The following is a 12,188-nucleotide window of genomic DNA, read 5'->3' as shown; positions in this document are numbered from 1 at the left end:
CGGCAGTGTGCTGTTCCCGCGGCTCCCTCAGCTGCGCACCCCACGTTCCGGTTTGGAGGCGCCGGCCCCGCCCCTGTCGCCGCGGCCTCCCCCGCCCGGCGCCATGGCCGCTGCGGCCGGGGACGGCGCGGCGAAGCCACTGCAAAGCGCCATGAAACTGGCCAACAGGGCCATCGAGCTAGACACCGGCAACCGACCCCGGGTGAGGCTGGGAGGGGCGCGGCAGCAGCTCCGGGAGGAGGCACCTGGTCCGTGGTGGGCAAGGGCGGGCGTGTGAGGGGATCCGCGCTTCGGACGCGCGCGACAGCTGTGGGACCCCGCCCGGGGACTCTCGGCCGGACGGGCGGCTGTGGGTGCTCTGCGGGGAACTCGGACAGCTCAACTAGCACTTGGTCTCAGGTTTATCTGTTCAATGAGTCGGTGAAATAGAGCTGCGGTTCTCTTTGCAAAGGACCTGTGAAGCAGCCCTCCAGGATGTAGATGACAGACGTGTGTGTGTGCTAGTGTGTGTGCGTTCTTGACACTGTATAGACTTAATCCAGAAAACACTGACTGTTGGCTCCTTATGCTGCTGTTTGCAGTCGCCTTCAAAGGTCATCTGTAAAGAAACGCAGGCACAGAAGGGGTGTGGCCTGTCACTGAGGATGAATGCTAATTAAAAGGATGTCAACTAGGTGGAAGAGCTAGCTGAGCTACCCTTGGAGAGGAAGAATCAGTGTCTGTCCAGTTCCCCAAGTTGGTTTTCTAGGGCATCAGGTGCTCCCCACAGGACCAAAATCCTACCTGAAACCCATTTAACCCTAATCTGTGAAGTGTTGAGTTAATTGAAGGTGGGTAATTTGACAATGAATAAAACAAAACACATACATTCCAGAGTGCATTCTATCCTGAGCTGTCACAGAGCTAAGGGCAGAGGGGTCACCCAGTTGAAACCTGCAACTCTGGAGTCTGGAGAGTGTTGTTTCTCACAACATAAGCCACGATGTGAGATTGAGAGATGAGCGTTTATTCTCTCTAAGACTTCCAGGAAATATTTTTCATAAGACATGGAAAAACTACTGATCTTTGAGTTGCACAGGAAGGGGACTCTGTTATACAGAGTGGGAAATGGTGTCACTGCTGAGGATGCTTTACCAAGCCTCATGACTTAAGCTCCAATGTGTCTAGCTGGGAACTCCCTAATGCAAAAGTTGTAGGCAGAAATTCCCTGATTTTGTTCTCAGATGCAAACATTTTTTTCCTTCAAGTCTAGACAGTGGGGATACTGCCCCTGTCCTAGGTGGACCATCACTGAAGTCTAGAAGTCTCTTAAAAATGAGTAGACAGTGTTGATCCACTCAGCAGGCATGATGTAGGTAAGCTCTTCCATCCACTAGCCTGACCACTGCCATTCACTTCCCTGCATACAGGAAGCATACATGGAATACCTTCGGAGCATCCACTACATCTCCCAGGTGTTACTGGAAGATGTGGAAAACACTACAGGTATGCTTTCAAACTTGCTCTTCTCTTATGATGGTGAAACTGTGGATATCTTAGCCCTAGGTGGTCCCCAAAGCTGGAGGTCTGCTGCTTTCCAGCATGGTCATTATCATTAGCATAGGATGTCATAATGTAACATGGTGGCATTGAAGGGCAGTATGAATGGGTTAGGGGATAGATCATGGATTGGGTCAAGACACTGCCTCTCGGCAGTGAAGAGTGAGCTCCACAAAAGTGGGGGCATTGCCAACAGAAGTATATTTAAAATCTGAGAGAAGGAAGTAGTTACAGCAGTGCTTTGTACATCTTGGGTGGAATTGAGAGGGAGTTTTGGGAACCTCCCAAAGCTCTACCCAACATTGGGAGGATCAAAGACCTCAGATGTATCATGAAGCAGAAACCAACCAGACCTGCTAGGTTGATGGTGAGTTGCATCAGGGGGTGTTCCAAGCAGATGATAGACAGCTTTAGTGTAAGGGGAGAAATAGTGAATTCCTCTGTGGGGCTAGGGATGTAGTTCAGTTGGTAGAGAGTGCTTTCCTAGCACTCATAAAGTCCTGGATTTGGTCCCTGGCACTGAATAAAGTAATGTATCACAAGTCTGAAATCCCAGCACTTAGGAGAATTAAAAGTTCAAGGTCACCCTCGGTTTCATGGTAAGTTTGAGGCCCGCCTGGGCTACATGAGACCCTGTCTCGAATTTTAAAAGATTAGAGGATTATGCTGTAGACATATAAAGTCTGAGACACAAGCAACTCTCTGGACATAGGAGCACAATTAAGGAGAGCTAGTGGGGAGTAGGTGAGCTCCTGACACTTCAAAGACGGAGGCATCAGTAATAGTAGGAGGTAACCTTAAGGGAAGTAATAGCCCAGAGCACAGAAAAAAAATGAGTGACTTGCCATCTTTGGCAAAGTAAGGGCTGGGTAAGGACAAATATAGGGGAATTTGAATGCTAAAATGGAGGTGGAATGAAGAGAGGATGGAGTTTATGAGGAATTTGTTGTAAGGGGGAACAGGAGAGTGGGTCCAGGAGCTGGGTAAACTTGGCAAAGTACCAAAAAAAGATGAGTCTACTGATATAAGCAGGCCCATGGAGGGAAAAGAACAGCACAGATACCTGGGTGGTATGGGTGGAAGTGCTCACAGCAACACCTGCAGGGGAACAAATCTGTGGTACAGGCAGCTAGTAGGTGGTCTGTAGAGGAGAGTCTGTAGCACCCATGTCTCGGTGCAGTAGCCATGAGGGCTCCATGGCCATCCCCAGAAGGCAAGCAAGAGTCAGTCTGATGCTTGGCTGCCAATCATGGGTATACACTGTCTTGAGCCATGGTGAGATGAATAGGGTGAGCTTGCCTAACTTAAAGTTCCTTGTTCTTAGTAAGAATATGAGTCATGGTAGAAGCACTGTAACCATCCCCCATGTTCCTTCCCTAGAAGCTGGGGAAACTGTGCCTCCTGAGACCTCAAAGATGCTGAAGCTAGCTGAACAGTGTCTGGAACGGGCCCAGTCAACAGCTACCAAACTTGGTGGGTATCCAAAGAAGGGGGATCTTGGTACCTGCTTTGTGGGATGATCCCTAGCCTGCTGACCAGTGTGTTATACATGGCTTGCAGGGAAAATATGCCTGAAGCCAGCTGTACCTGTGGCTCCTCCCATCCCATTGCCTACCACCCGACACCGCCGCGTGTGTTCAGACGAAGGAGGGAAACTCTCCCCTTTCCTGCCTCCTGAGATCTTCCAGAAGCTGCAGGTGGCAGAACCACAAAACTCTAAGAAGTAAGATGGACAAGATGAAGGATGTACTAAAGCTGTGGATGTTAGAGGCTGAGCAAAGGGAGCTTCCCTAGGGGTGGTTAGCTAAAGTGGTTCCCAAACTCCATTAGGAAGAAAGTACCTTCATCCTTCAAAAAGCTACTGGCAAACAAAGACAGCCATATAGAAACAGAAATGGGGCTGGAGAGATGGCTCAGCAGTTAAGAACACTGGCTGCTCTCCCAGAGGACCTGATTTCAATTCCCAGCAACCACATGGTGGCTCACAACCATCTATGATGAGACCTGGTGCCCTTTTCTGGCCTGCAGGGACACATGCAGGCAGAATGCTGTACACATAGTAAATAAATAAATCAAAAGAAAGAAAAGAAGGAAGGAAAGAAACAGAAATGATGAGGTAGTGGTTACAGAACAGTTCTATGAAGATTTCAGGTAGTTATCAGCACAGGTCAAACAACACTGAGCTTTGTTTAGAAATACAAAACCAAGTTTGAAAACACCAGAACAAGAAACTCTAAAGTCAGAGCCAGAAAATATAAAATGAAGTAGAAATGAAATCAAAATACAATGCTGAAATTTGTTTTTTAAAACTAGTTAGGGTCTTGGCAATGGTGGTGCCATTGGCACTTGGGAGGCATACTCAGATGGATTTTTATGTGTTTGAGGACAGCCTGATCTACAGAGTGAGTTCCAGGATAATCAAGGCTATGCAGAAAAACCCTGCTTCAAAAAAAAAAAAAAAAAAGCTAAAGAAGCCGGGTGTTGGTGGCACACACCTTTAATCCCAGCACTCGGGAGGCAGAGGCAGGCAGATCTCTGTGAGTTCAAGGACAGACTGGTCTACAGAGCGAGTGGCCAGGATAAGCTCCAAAGCTACACAGAGGAAACCCTGTCTTGAAAAACCAAACAAACAAACAAACCTAGTTAGGGGATCTGACATCCTCTTCTGGCCGCCTTGAGTACCAGGCACACACATGGTACACAGATATACATGCAGGCAAAAGACCCATGCACATAAAAACAAAATAGTAAAAATAAATAAATAAAAACTAGATAGATGAGAATGTAGCTTAATGGTAGAGTGCTTCCCTAGCATGCATGAAGGCCTGGATTTGATTACTGCCTATAATCCCAGTACTCAGGAGGATACCAAGACACAGATGCAGGAAACTCAGTGAACCCAACATGGATGAATCAAGCCCCTCTTACTACATGCAGCTTCAGCACTAGGGCAGATACAAACATCAACTTCAGGATGGAGTCTTGGAGTCCTTCTTCCTTAGTTTTCTCCATATCCTTTGTCTGCTAACTCTAAAAGCAGGGAGGTTTGTGTTATGCTGCATTTTTTTTTTTTTACTGACATACCTCTCCGTTTGGTAGTTTACAAATGAATCTTGCTGTTTGGAGCCCTGTAGTAACTTCCAGGAGTTCTGTTCCCACCACAGATACAACTAATTTTCATAAAAATCCAGCTGTCCTGCTTCTCTTGAGAAGCCCCGAGTTGTAGCATTGCCAACACCCATGTTTTGGCCGCAGATCTAGCTTGCCCTGGATCACGCTCTGCATTTCTTCCGGCGTCGTCACCATCTTCTTTTGTCTTGGTCTGAGAACGAGATCAAGAGGGGCGTAAGGGTGGTTGCTCAGGTCACTAGGATGTTCCAGGACTTCCTGTGCATAGACAGCAGCCTGTCACTATTTTTAGGGAACTATCACCACTGGAGAAGGCCTCCTTACAGAACCAGAAGCTAAGGGCCACATACGAGGCCCGGATGGCTCGTCTGGACCCCAGCCAGGCCGTGCAGAAGACATCACTGGTGAGCAAAGCCCAGAGAAGAACTGGGCTGGTCAGGGAAGGAGCAGGACATTGAGGAACTGGGCCTTACTTCCTCCTTCTTTCCTTAGACCCTGTCTCTACAGCGGCAGATGATGGAGAATCTGGTAATCGCCAAAGCAAGAGAAGAGACAGCATCCTTAAGGAGGGATGAGTGTGGTCTTGAACTGGGGTGGAGAAGGGGCAGAGTAGGGAGGAGGGACCAGGGACCAGGTAAGTGTGGGACTGTGATCCTTTCCAGCAGTGAAGCAGCACCCCCCAAGGAGACTAACCCTTACACTGCTTCCCAGGACCTCCTTAGGCTCTGCCTTCCCTGGAACTAATGGCTTTCTCCTGGCCTTGTCCAGTATTGGATTCATCTCTAGAGGCAGAGGCAGCCTACCTAGACCCTTGGGACATCAAGGGTATTGGAGGAGTTTAGGATAGATGAGGCACAGGGCAAGAGTGGAGCCCCACTCAGATCAGACGCTACTGGCCCCTTGACTCTGTTACCCCAGCTTCAGCGGAAGATGGAGGAGCGCCGTCTGCGCCTTCAGGAGGCTGCCAACAGGTGCATCTCCTCCCTGTCTCATAGGCATGCTGGGAGGTCTGGAAAGGGCTTCCTGAACCCATAGGTCCATCCCTGTTCCCAGCTTGTCTTCCTCCTCAGGAGGTTCTGCAGTCAAGTTGCTCTGACCCCAGAGGAGCGGGAGCAGCGAGCCCTCTATGCTGCCATCCTGGAATATGAGCAAGACCATGTGAGTTCCACTGGTCCATGCAGAGGAATGGCAGAATTGGGATCACATGGGCCTGTAGGAGTTGGTTCCTTCCCATACCCCAGGGCAACCCCATAGAGTCCTTGCAGGGCATCCCATTGTGGAGATCCGACTGTGCTTTCCTCCAAGGTCCTCTGTCCTGCAGGACTGGCCAAAGCACTGGAGAACCAAGCTCAAGCGGAGTCCAGGGGACCTGTCAGTAGTGACCAGCCTGGTCTCCCACTTGCTCAGGTATTCATAGAGCCCATCTCCCATCCTAGGGTTCTTCCTGCTAGATGATGGGGAAAGAGAAAGAAAGGAGATTAATTAGAAATGCTAGGCTACAGAGACCTGGAGGACAAAGGCTCCTGCAAAAGGGCCTTTTGTACTGATAGGTTTCCTCAGCTTCCATTATCTTCTCTAGATTGGATGGGTCACACTTTATTTATGATATTTACTAATAGGGAATAGCAAAGAAGTTACCTCTCTGAAATCTTTCATAGTGTGGCAATTTTTATGCAAGTGATGTCACAGATGAGGTCATGGGGCACAGATGACTGAGGTCAGTTAATAGGAATTGAACTCAGATTTCTAAGCCCAGCTTTTGAGGGTAGCTGCTATGGTACTCACTGTTTTCTGGAGATGAGAAAAATGGGTGGATATAGCAAGTACCCACCTGGGTAGACTTTTCAGGGCCCAACTGCATCTTACCTACTCTTCTCCTTGCAGCCTTCCTGATCACCCAATCTCCCAGCTCCTGAAGAAGCTCCAGTGTGCAGTATACAGTGCTCTGTACCCTATTGTGAGCCGGGCCGCCATCAGTGCTGTGCCTGCCCCAGGCTGCTGCTCCCTGCCCCCAGAAGCCAATGGCCTACTGGCTCCTGGGAGCCGGCGACTTCGATCCTCCCAGAGCCTCTACTGCATGCTCTCCCCTTCAGAACCCAGTGCAGCCCCAAGACCTCTGGATGGACCTCCTTCCATGCCTTCTATCCCCACGCTCCACTCAGGACCCCTGGACAGAGAGGCAGACAGCAGCCCAGCAGGGCCATCCTCACCCCTAATAGATGCTTCATCCCACTTACCAGACAAGGACAGCTCCTTTGAGGACCTGGAACAGTTTTTGGCTATATCTGAGCCACAGACCCCAGGATCAAAGAGGGAGCCCTTGCTGGAATGTCTGAAGAGCACAGTGAAGGACATTCACAATGCCATTGGTGAGCCTTCGGGGCACCAACACAGGACCTGCTCCAGTTGCATCTGCCAGCCCTCAAATGCAGCTTACTGTCCTGGACAGCAAAGACCTATGCCCACCCACTCATAGGAGCAAACATTCAGCCCAGAAGAGCAGACCCTAGCCTACTCCAGTCCCTCAGGTAGTGGGTGGAGCTGGTATGGAGTCAGGGATGTGGTGCTTGTCACAGCCTTAGATTACAAGGTGACCTGGCTGTGCCTACTCCAAGGCTTCTAGACATTCTATGAACCAGTGAGGAAGACTCAACAGCCTGGAGCCTTGCTCACTATTCTAAAGTTCCTGGAGTTTCTGTAGACTTCGGAGCCAGTCGTTTTCAGAAAGAGTCCATCATCCCCTCTCTTTGGCAGACCCTTTAGCTACATGGAGCTGTGTATGACCAAGTCAGCCCCAGGGAAGAAAAACTAAGACCTGGCCCCAGGCCATATAACATAGGATAGGCAAGGGAGAACAAGTAGAACAACAAGACCCCCTCCCCAGCCTAGATGTTACCTGTAGCTCAGTTGCACAGAAGCTGGATCTGGGGAATTGACTCTGAATTTAGAGCTTCTAGAGAGGTGGGGACAGGTAATAACACATTTCAACATTCTCAACTCTGCTTCTGGCAGATAGACTGCTCTCGCTGACTCTTTTGGCCTTCGAAGGCCTGAATACAGCCACCTCCAAAGACCGCTGCTTGGCATGTATCGAGGAGCCCTTCTTCTCCCCACTGTGGCCCCTGCTGCTAGCCCTTTACAGGTACTGCCTCCAGCCTAGCTCACCATCCCCAGGAGCTAGAGTCTCCACCCCAGTCTCCCAGTGGTTTGTCTGATCCTGAGGCTACCCTCAGGTGTTAAAATTTTGTAGGTGGCTGTGCCCCCTCCCTGTTTAGGGACAGCGGGGCTGTTTGCTCAAATACCTGAGCAGCTCTCAGGACTGAGCTCAAGAGATTCCCCAGCCACAACCCTGCTTGTCTCTGAAACAGTATCTGTTTGGTGGCTGAGCCTGGCCTCTCTGCTTTAGGAGTGTGCACCGCACCCAGGAAGCTGCTGTGAGCAGGAGCATGGAGCTGTACAGGAATGCACCCCCTACAGCCCTTGGTATCCCTGCCAAGCTCCTCCCACGTGTCTCTGAGTCTCAAGCCTCCACCTACCCCTACTGCACTGCGGCCCAGGAACTGGGGCTGCTGGTCTTGGAGAGCTGCCCCCAGAAGAAGCTGGAGTGCATCGGTGCGGGGATCTGAGGGGCCCAGAGGTTTGAGAGGTGGAAGATGGGGTGTGCCTTCCCTGCTAGCCTGTCACTAGGCAACCATGGGGCAGTGCCCTTAAGCTTTCTCCAGTCCCACATTATCAGGAGAGATTGGGCAATACCAAGAGACCCCTTAATATAGAAAACAGTGTAGTCTCCCTCACAGCAGGTCCTTCAGGTTTTCCTGCCTTTGCTAAATACTCCTCTTTCACCTACCACCACATCACACCCCACTGAAGCCATTTTTCTGTACCACAGTGCGGACTCTTCGGGTCATCTGCATCTGTGCAGAAGACTACTGCCGTGCCCAAGAGGCCAGGACTGAGGCTGGATCCCAGCCCCCTGCTGCTGCCATGTGAGTCCAGAATGAAGACAGTACCTGGAGGTATACTAGTATACGTTCCTGCCCTGTGACTGGCCAAAGAGGACCCTAGAGGCCCTGCTTCACTTAGCAGCCCAAGATAACATCACTGCCGCCGAATACAGTTCATTCCTGCCAGAAACCCTGGGCTGAGACAGGGCAAGAAGGGCCCCTCCCCCTCAACCATGTGTCCCAATCCATCTAGATGAGCTGCTGTTGCAGTGCCCTCTGTCTAGGCCAAGGGATCCTGGGGATCCTGAGCCCTGGTTAATGTGGTGAGATTGAGAGCTGCTCTTTGAGAAAGACCTGCCTGGACCCCCAGGCGCATACCTAGAGGGAGCAGGGAAGGAGCTCTTTCAAAGTGAGTTCCCTTTCCTGCACTGATCCAGCACTGGGGCTCCCTGGCACATCTAAGATGGGGCAGGTTCTTCCTACCCCAGCCACACAGCCTTGGGCTCTGGGATGCTTGAGAGTACCTCCACTTCTCCTCAATGTAGCTGTAACTGCATCCTCTGACCTGGAGTCAGTGTTCCCCACAGCTCTTGCATGAGCTCTGACTTTTGCCACCTTGTCCCAAGGACCAGGATCAGCCTTGGCAACAGTCATTGCAGACTGAGGGGCCTGCACCTAGAGTTCCACAAGTAAATATCAGAATCAAGTTTGATGAGCTCAACCCAAGAGAAAAAGGGATAGCTACTTCTCACCCACTCAAAGGTTGGGTTGCTATTCTATCCTCATCACAGAGCCTGCCTCCCTTGCCCTCTTTACCCATTTTATAAAAGAGTTCCTGGGCTAAGTGTTTACAAATCACAACTTTGACCCAAGCTATCCCAACAGGGGGGCAGTCATGTCCCTGTAGATGGCAGGACACCGAGAAGGTGTAGCTGGTGTGTGGAGTCTCCTGGCCCATGGGAAAGTGGTCAGACCTAAACCACAGCCTCAGTTTCCAGTTGCCTCCTTGTTTCTTGGTCCCCATGCTCTTCATGTGTACCCTAACTAGTGTACCTAGACCTCTCCTGAGGTGGGCCCAAAGGGCCTACAGAGATCTTCTAGTCCCAGCCATTTGCTCCTAAACTCCCAAAAGCATGTGAGACCACAGCCAATTAGATAATCAGAAGAGGTTGGGTGTTGGTGGCGCCCGCCTTTAATCTCAGCACTCGGGAGGCAGAGGCAAGTGGATCTCTGTGAGTTCGAGGCCAGCCTGGTCTCCAGAGCGAGTGCCAGGTTAGGCTCCAAAGCTACACAGAGAAACCTGTCTCGAACAACAGAAAGAAAGAAAGAAAGAGAGAGAGAGAGAGAGAGAGAGAGAGAGAGAGAGAGAGAGAGAGAGAAAGAAAAAAAGAAAGAAAGAGAAAGAAAGAAAAGAAAATCAGAAGAGGCTGTAGTATATTCTGCCATTGATACTGCTATTTGGGCCCAGTGTAAACATGTCCAGGAGGTCCAGGAGGTCCCCTGTAGTGTTTGGAGGGTGGGAAAATAGGAATTGTATTCAATCTGGCCAGGATGGCTCCAGAAAGCCAGGACAAGTGTCTCATTTGGCCTTAGGCCCACTGACCTCTTTGCCTTTGCCCAGCAGTGGTGCTGATGACCTGCTGCCCATCCTGTCCTTCGTGGTGCTGAGGAGTGGTCTTCCCCAACTGGTGTCAGAGTGTGCAGCCCTGGAGGAGTTCATTCATGAAGGGTAGGAAGGAGCCCCAGGCTAGCAGTTGATTAGGAAACTGACAGGCAGGGGAAGGATCTCTGTAGGAAGAGCTGGGAACAGAGCAGTTGGGCTATGGTAGGCTATGGGAGCTGCAAGGGAGGCCTGTAGCCCCACCATCACTTTTGGACAGCCCTCTGAGATCCACCTATGCACAGGACACTGTTAGATGCTCCATAGCCTTCAGAAGACCCTAGATAGGAGGTCAAGGGCATCCCCTGAGCAGCATCTGCCTGGGGAAGAACAGTATACACTGCAGGGCCAAAACAGAGCCAAGACTGGCCATGGAGAAAGGCCTCCCCTGACCCAGCTCCCTAACCACACTGTTGTCCAAGCAATAGGGAAAACGTTGCCCTCCAGAGGACTAGGCTGTATGTCTGTCCCCTCCAGGTGACACATGTCTCTTTTCCCACTCCCACACAGGTACTTGATTGGAGAAGAAGGGTACTGCCTGACATCACTGCAGAGTGCCCTGAGCTATGTGGAACTTCTGTCCCGGGGACGGCTGGACAAGAAGTGGTGACTGGACCTCACAGACCAAAGGAGCCACAGGACCTCCACACTGTACTATATATCCGGTTTGGGGCCAGCCTGCTGTGGTGGTCTTCTATAGCTCTTGCCCACCTTCCTAACCACACATCTGTCCTGGAGGCCTAGGGTAGTGCCTCTTCTTCAGCTGGACATGGCTGGCTGAGTCAGGCCTGTTCTGTCCTGGGCTTGCCTCTCAGACCCCATAGGAGAAATCTGTAGCTGCTGTTCCTTGGGGAGCCTATAACACTGATGGGCCTCCAGTAAACCTGGATGGCCTCGGCCTGTTCTCATGGACACTAAGCAGCCCCTACTGGGGCATCAACACAGAAATGGGCACTGGGAGCCTTGCCAGGGCAATCTGGTTTTACACCCCTCCAATCTCCTGAGACAGCCAAAGTTTGTGTGAGCCAGTTTCTTGTTAGTCAATAACAAGAACTTTACCTTTACCCCAGAGGACTGGGTGTAGGTAGTGTGAGGCTGTGCTGTTTATTTATCAGGCAGCAACTACCCTGCTCACTTTTGCTGGCCCAGGCAGGTATCACTGCCCATGCCTAGGATATGAGCCTCTCTCCTACCGAGGTCCAGGACATCCTGCCCTAGGGTTACCTTGGTTGGGGACAGTGAACATTAAGGACACTGGACAACACATAGAGTTATACAGCCTCTCCAGTGTCAGAGTCCAAGGGTCAGAACCCTGACTGTTATATGCCTCAAGTGGCCACCAACTCAGCCTAAAATAAAGAAGTCATTCTAAGTCCATGTGACTTGTTCATTCACCCACTGGGCAGGCAGGACTCAGGCAACACAGATACCCTCTCTCTCTGCCAGTTTCCCAGAGATCACAGATGAGGGAGTAATGAGGGGCCACAGCCCACGCCCAGACTCTGCACAGAAGCAGTATCTTCCCAGGGCTGTTGCCAGCAAGGAAAGTGTGGATGCCACTCTCTAGGATAGCAAGGTCTGCAAGATATCATTAGGAGGCTAGGATTAACTCACTATTGTAGTTCTGAGCCTGCAGCAGTCCCTGAAGGTGTCTCAGGAATCTTTATCCTACTCAAACACATAGGAATACCCTGCTGTGGTTGTACTTCCACATGTAGGGACACATAGAGATGCCCTGTGATTATACAGGGGCCCTAAGAGGATGAAGGCATCCAAGCACAGACAGCATCTTCCAGGGAAGCAAGCTGCCCCACCCAGGATAGGAAATACCCATGGCAACTGGGGTTGCTGTAAGGAGGTAGGCGGTAGGACACTAAGGAGAGGTTCCAGTCTCAGACCACCAGAAGTGGTAGTGG

At 50.9% G+C, this 12,188-nt stretch overlaps 1 protein-coding gene across 4 annotated transcripts; it reads left to right on the top strand.

Annotated features, from left to right (window-relative positions):
• Positions 1 to 59: 59 nt before the first annotated feature.
• Positions 60 to 11,647, top strand: Vps9d1 (VPS9 domain containing 1). 4 transcript variants are annotated; one of them, XM_027410605.2, is made up of 15 exons: positions 60 to 202; positions 1,410 to 1,485; positions 2,923 to 3,012; positions 3,100 to 3,262; positions 4,961 to 5,072; positions 5,161 to 5,223; positions 5,587 to 5,639; positions 5,739 to 5,826; positions 5,990 to 6,075; positions 6,553 to 7,037; positions 7,681 to 7,810; positions 8,075 to 8,280; positions 8,558 to 8,654; positions 10,237 to 10,341; positions 10,783 to 11,647. In XM_027410605.2, exons 1-15 carry the CDS (start codon positions 104 to 106, stop codon positions 10,880 to 10,882), a joined length of 1,953 nt encoding a protein of 650 aa, XP_027266406.1. In that variant the 5' UTR covers positions 60 to 103; the 3' UTR covers positions 10,883 to 11,647. The 4 variants fall into 4 exon arrangements, with proteins under 4 accessions (XP_027266406.1, XP_027266405.1, XP_027266407.1 ...); XM_027410604.2 differs by having other exon boundaries at positions 2,920 to 3,012; XM_027410606.2 differs by lacking the exon at positions 10,783 to 11,647 and having other exon boundaries at positions 2,920 to 3,012; positions 8,558 to 8,684.
• The last annotated feature ends 541 nt before the right edge of the window (positions 11,648 to 12,188 follow it).

This window comes from Cricetulus griseus, chromosome 3, assembly GCF_003668045.3.
Source record: "Cricetulus griseus strain 17A/GY chromosome 3, alternate assembly CriGri-PICRH-1.0, whole genome shotgun sequence".
NCBI lineage: Eukaryota > Metazoa > Chordata > Mammalia > Rodentia > Cricetidae > Cricetulus > Cricetulus griseus.
The sequence above is the reverse complement of the archived record's forward strand: the minus strand, read 5'-3'. Positions and strand labels throughout refer to the sequence as shown.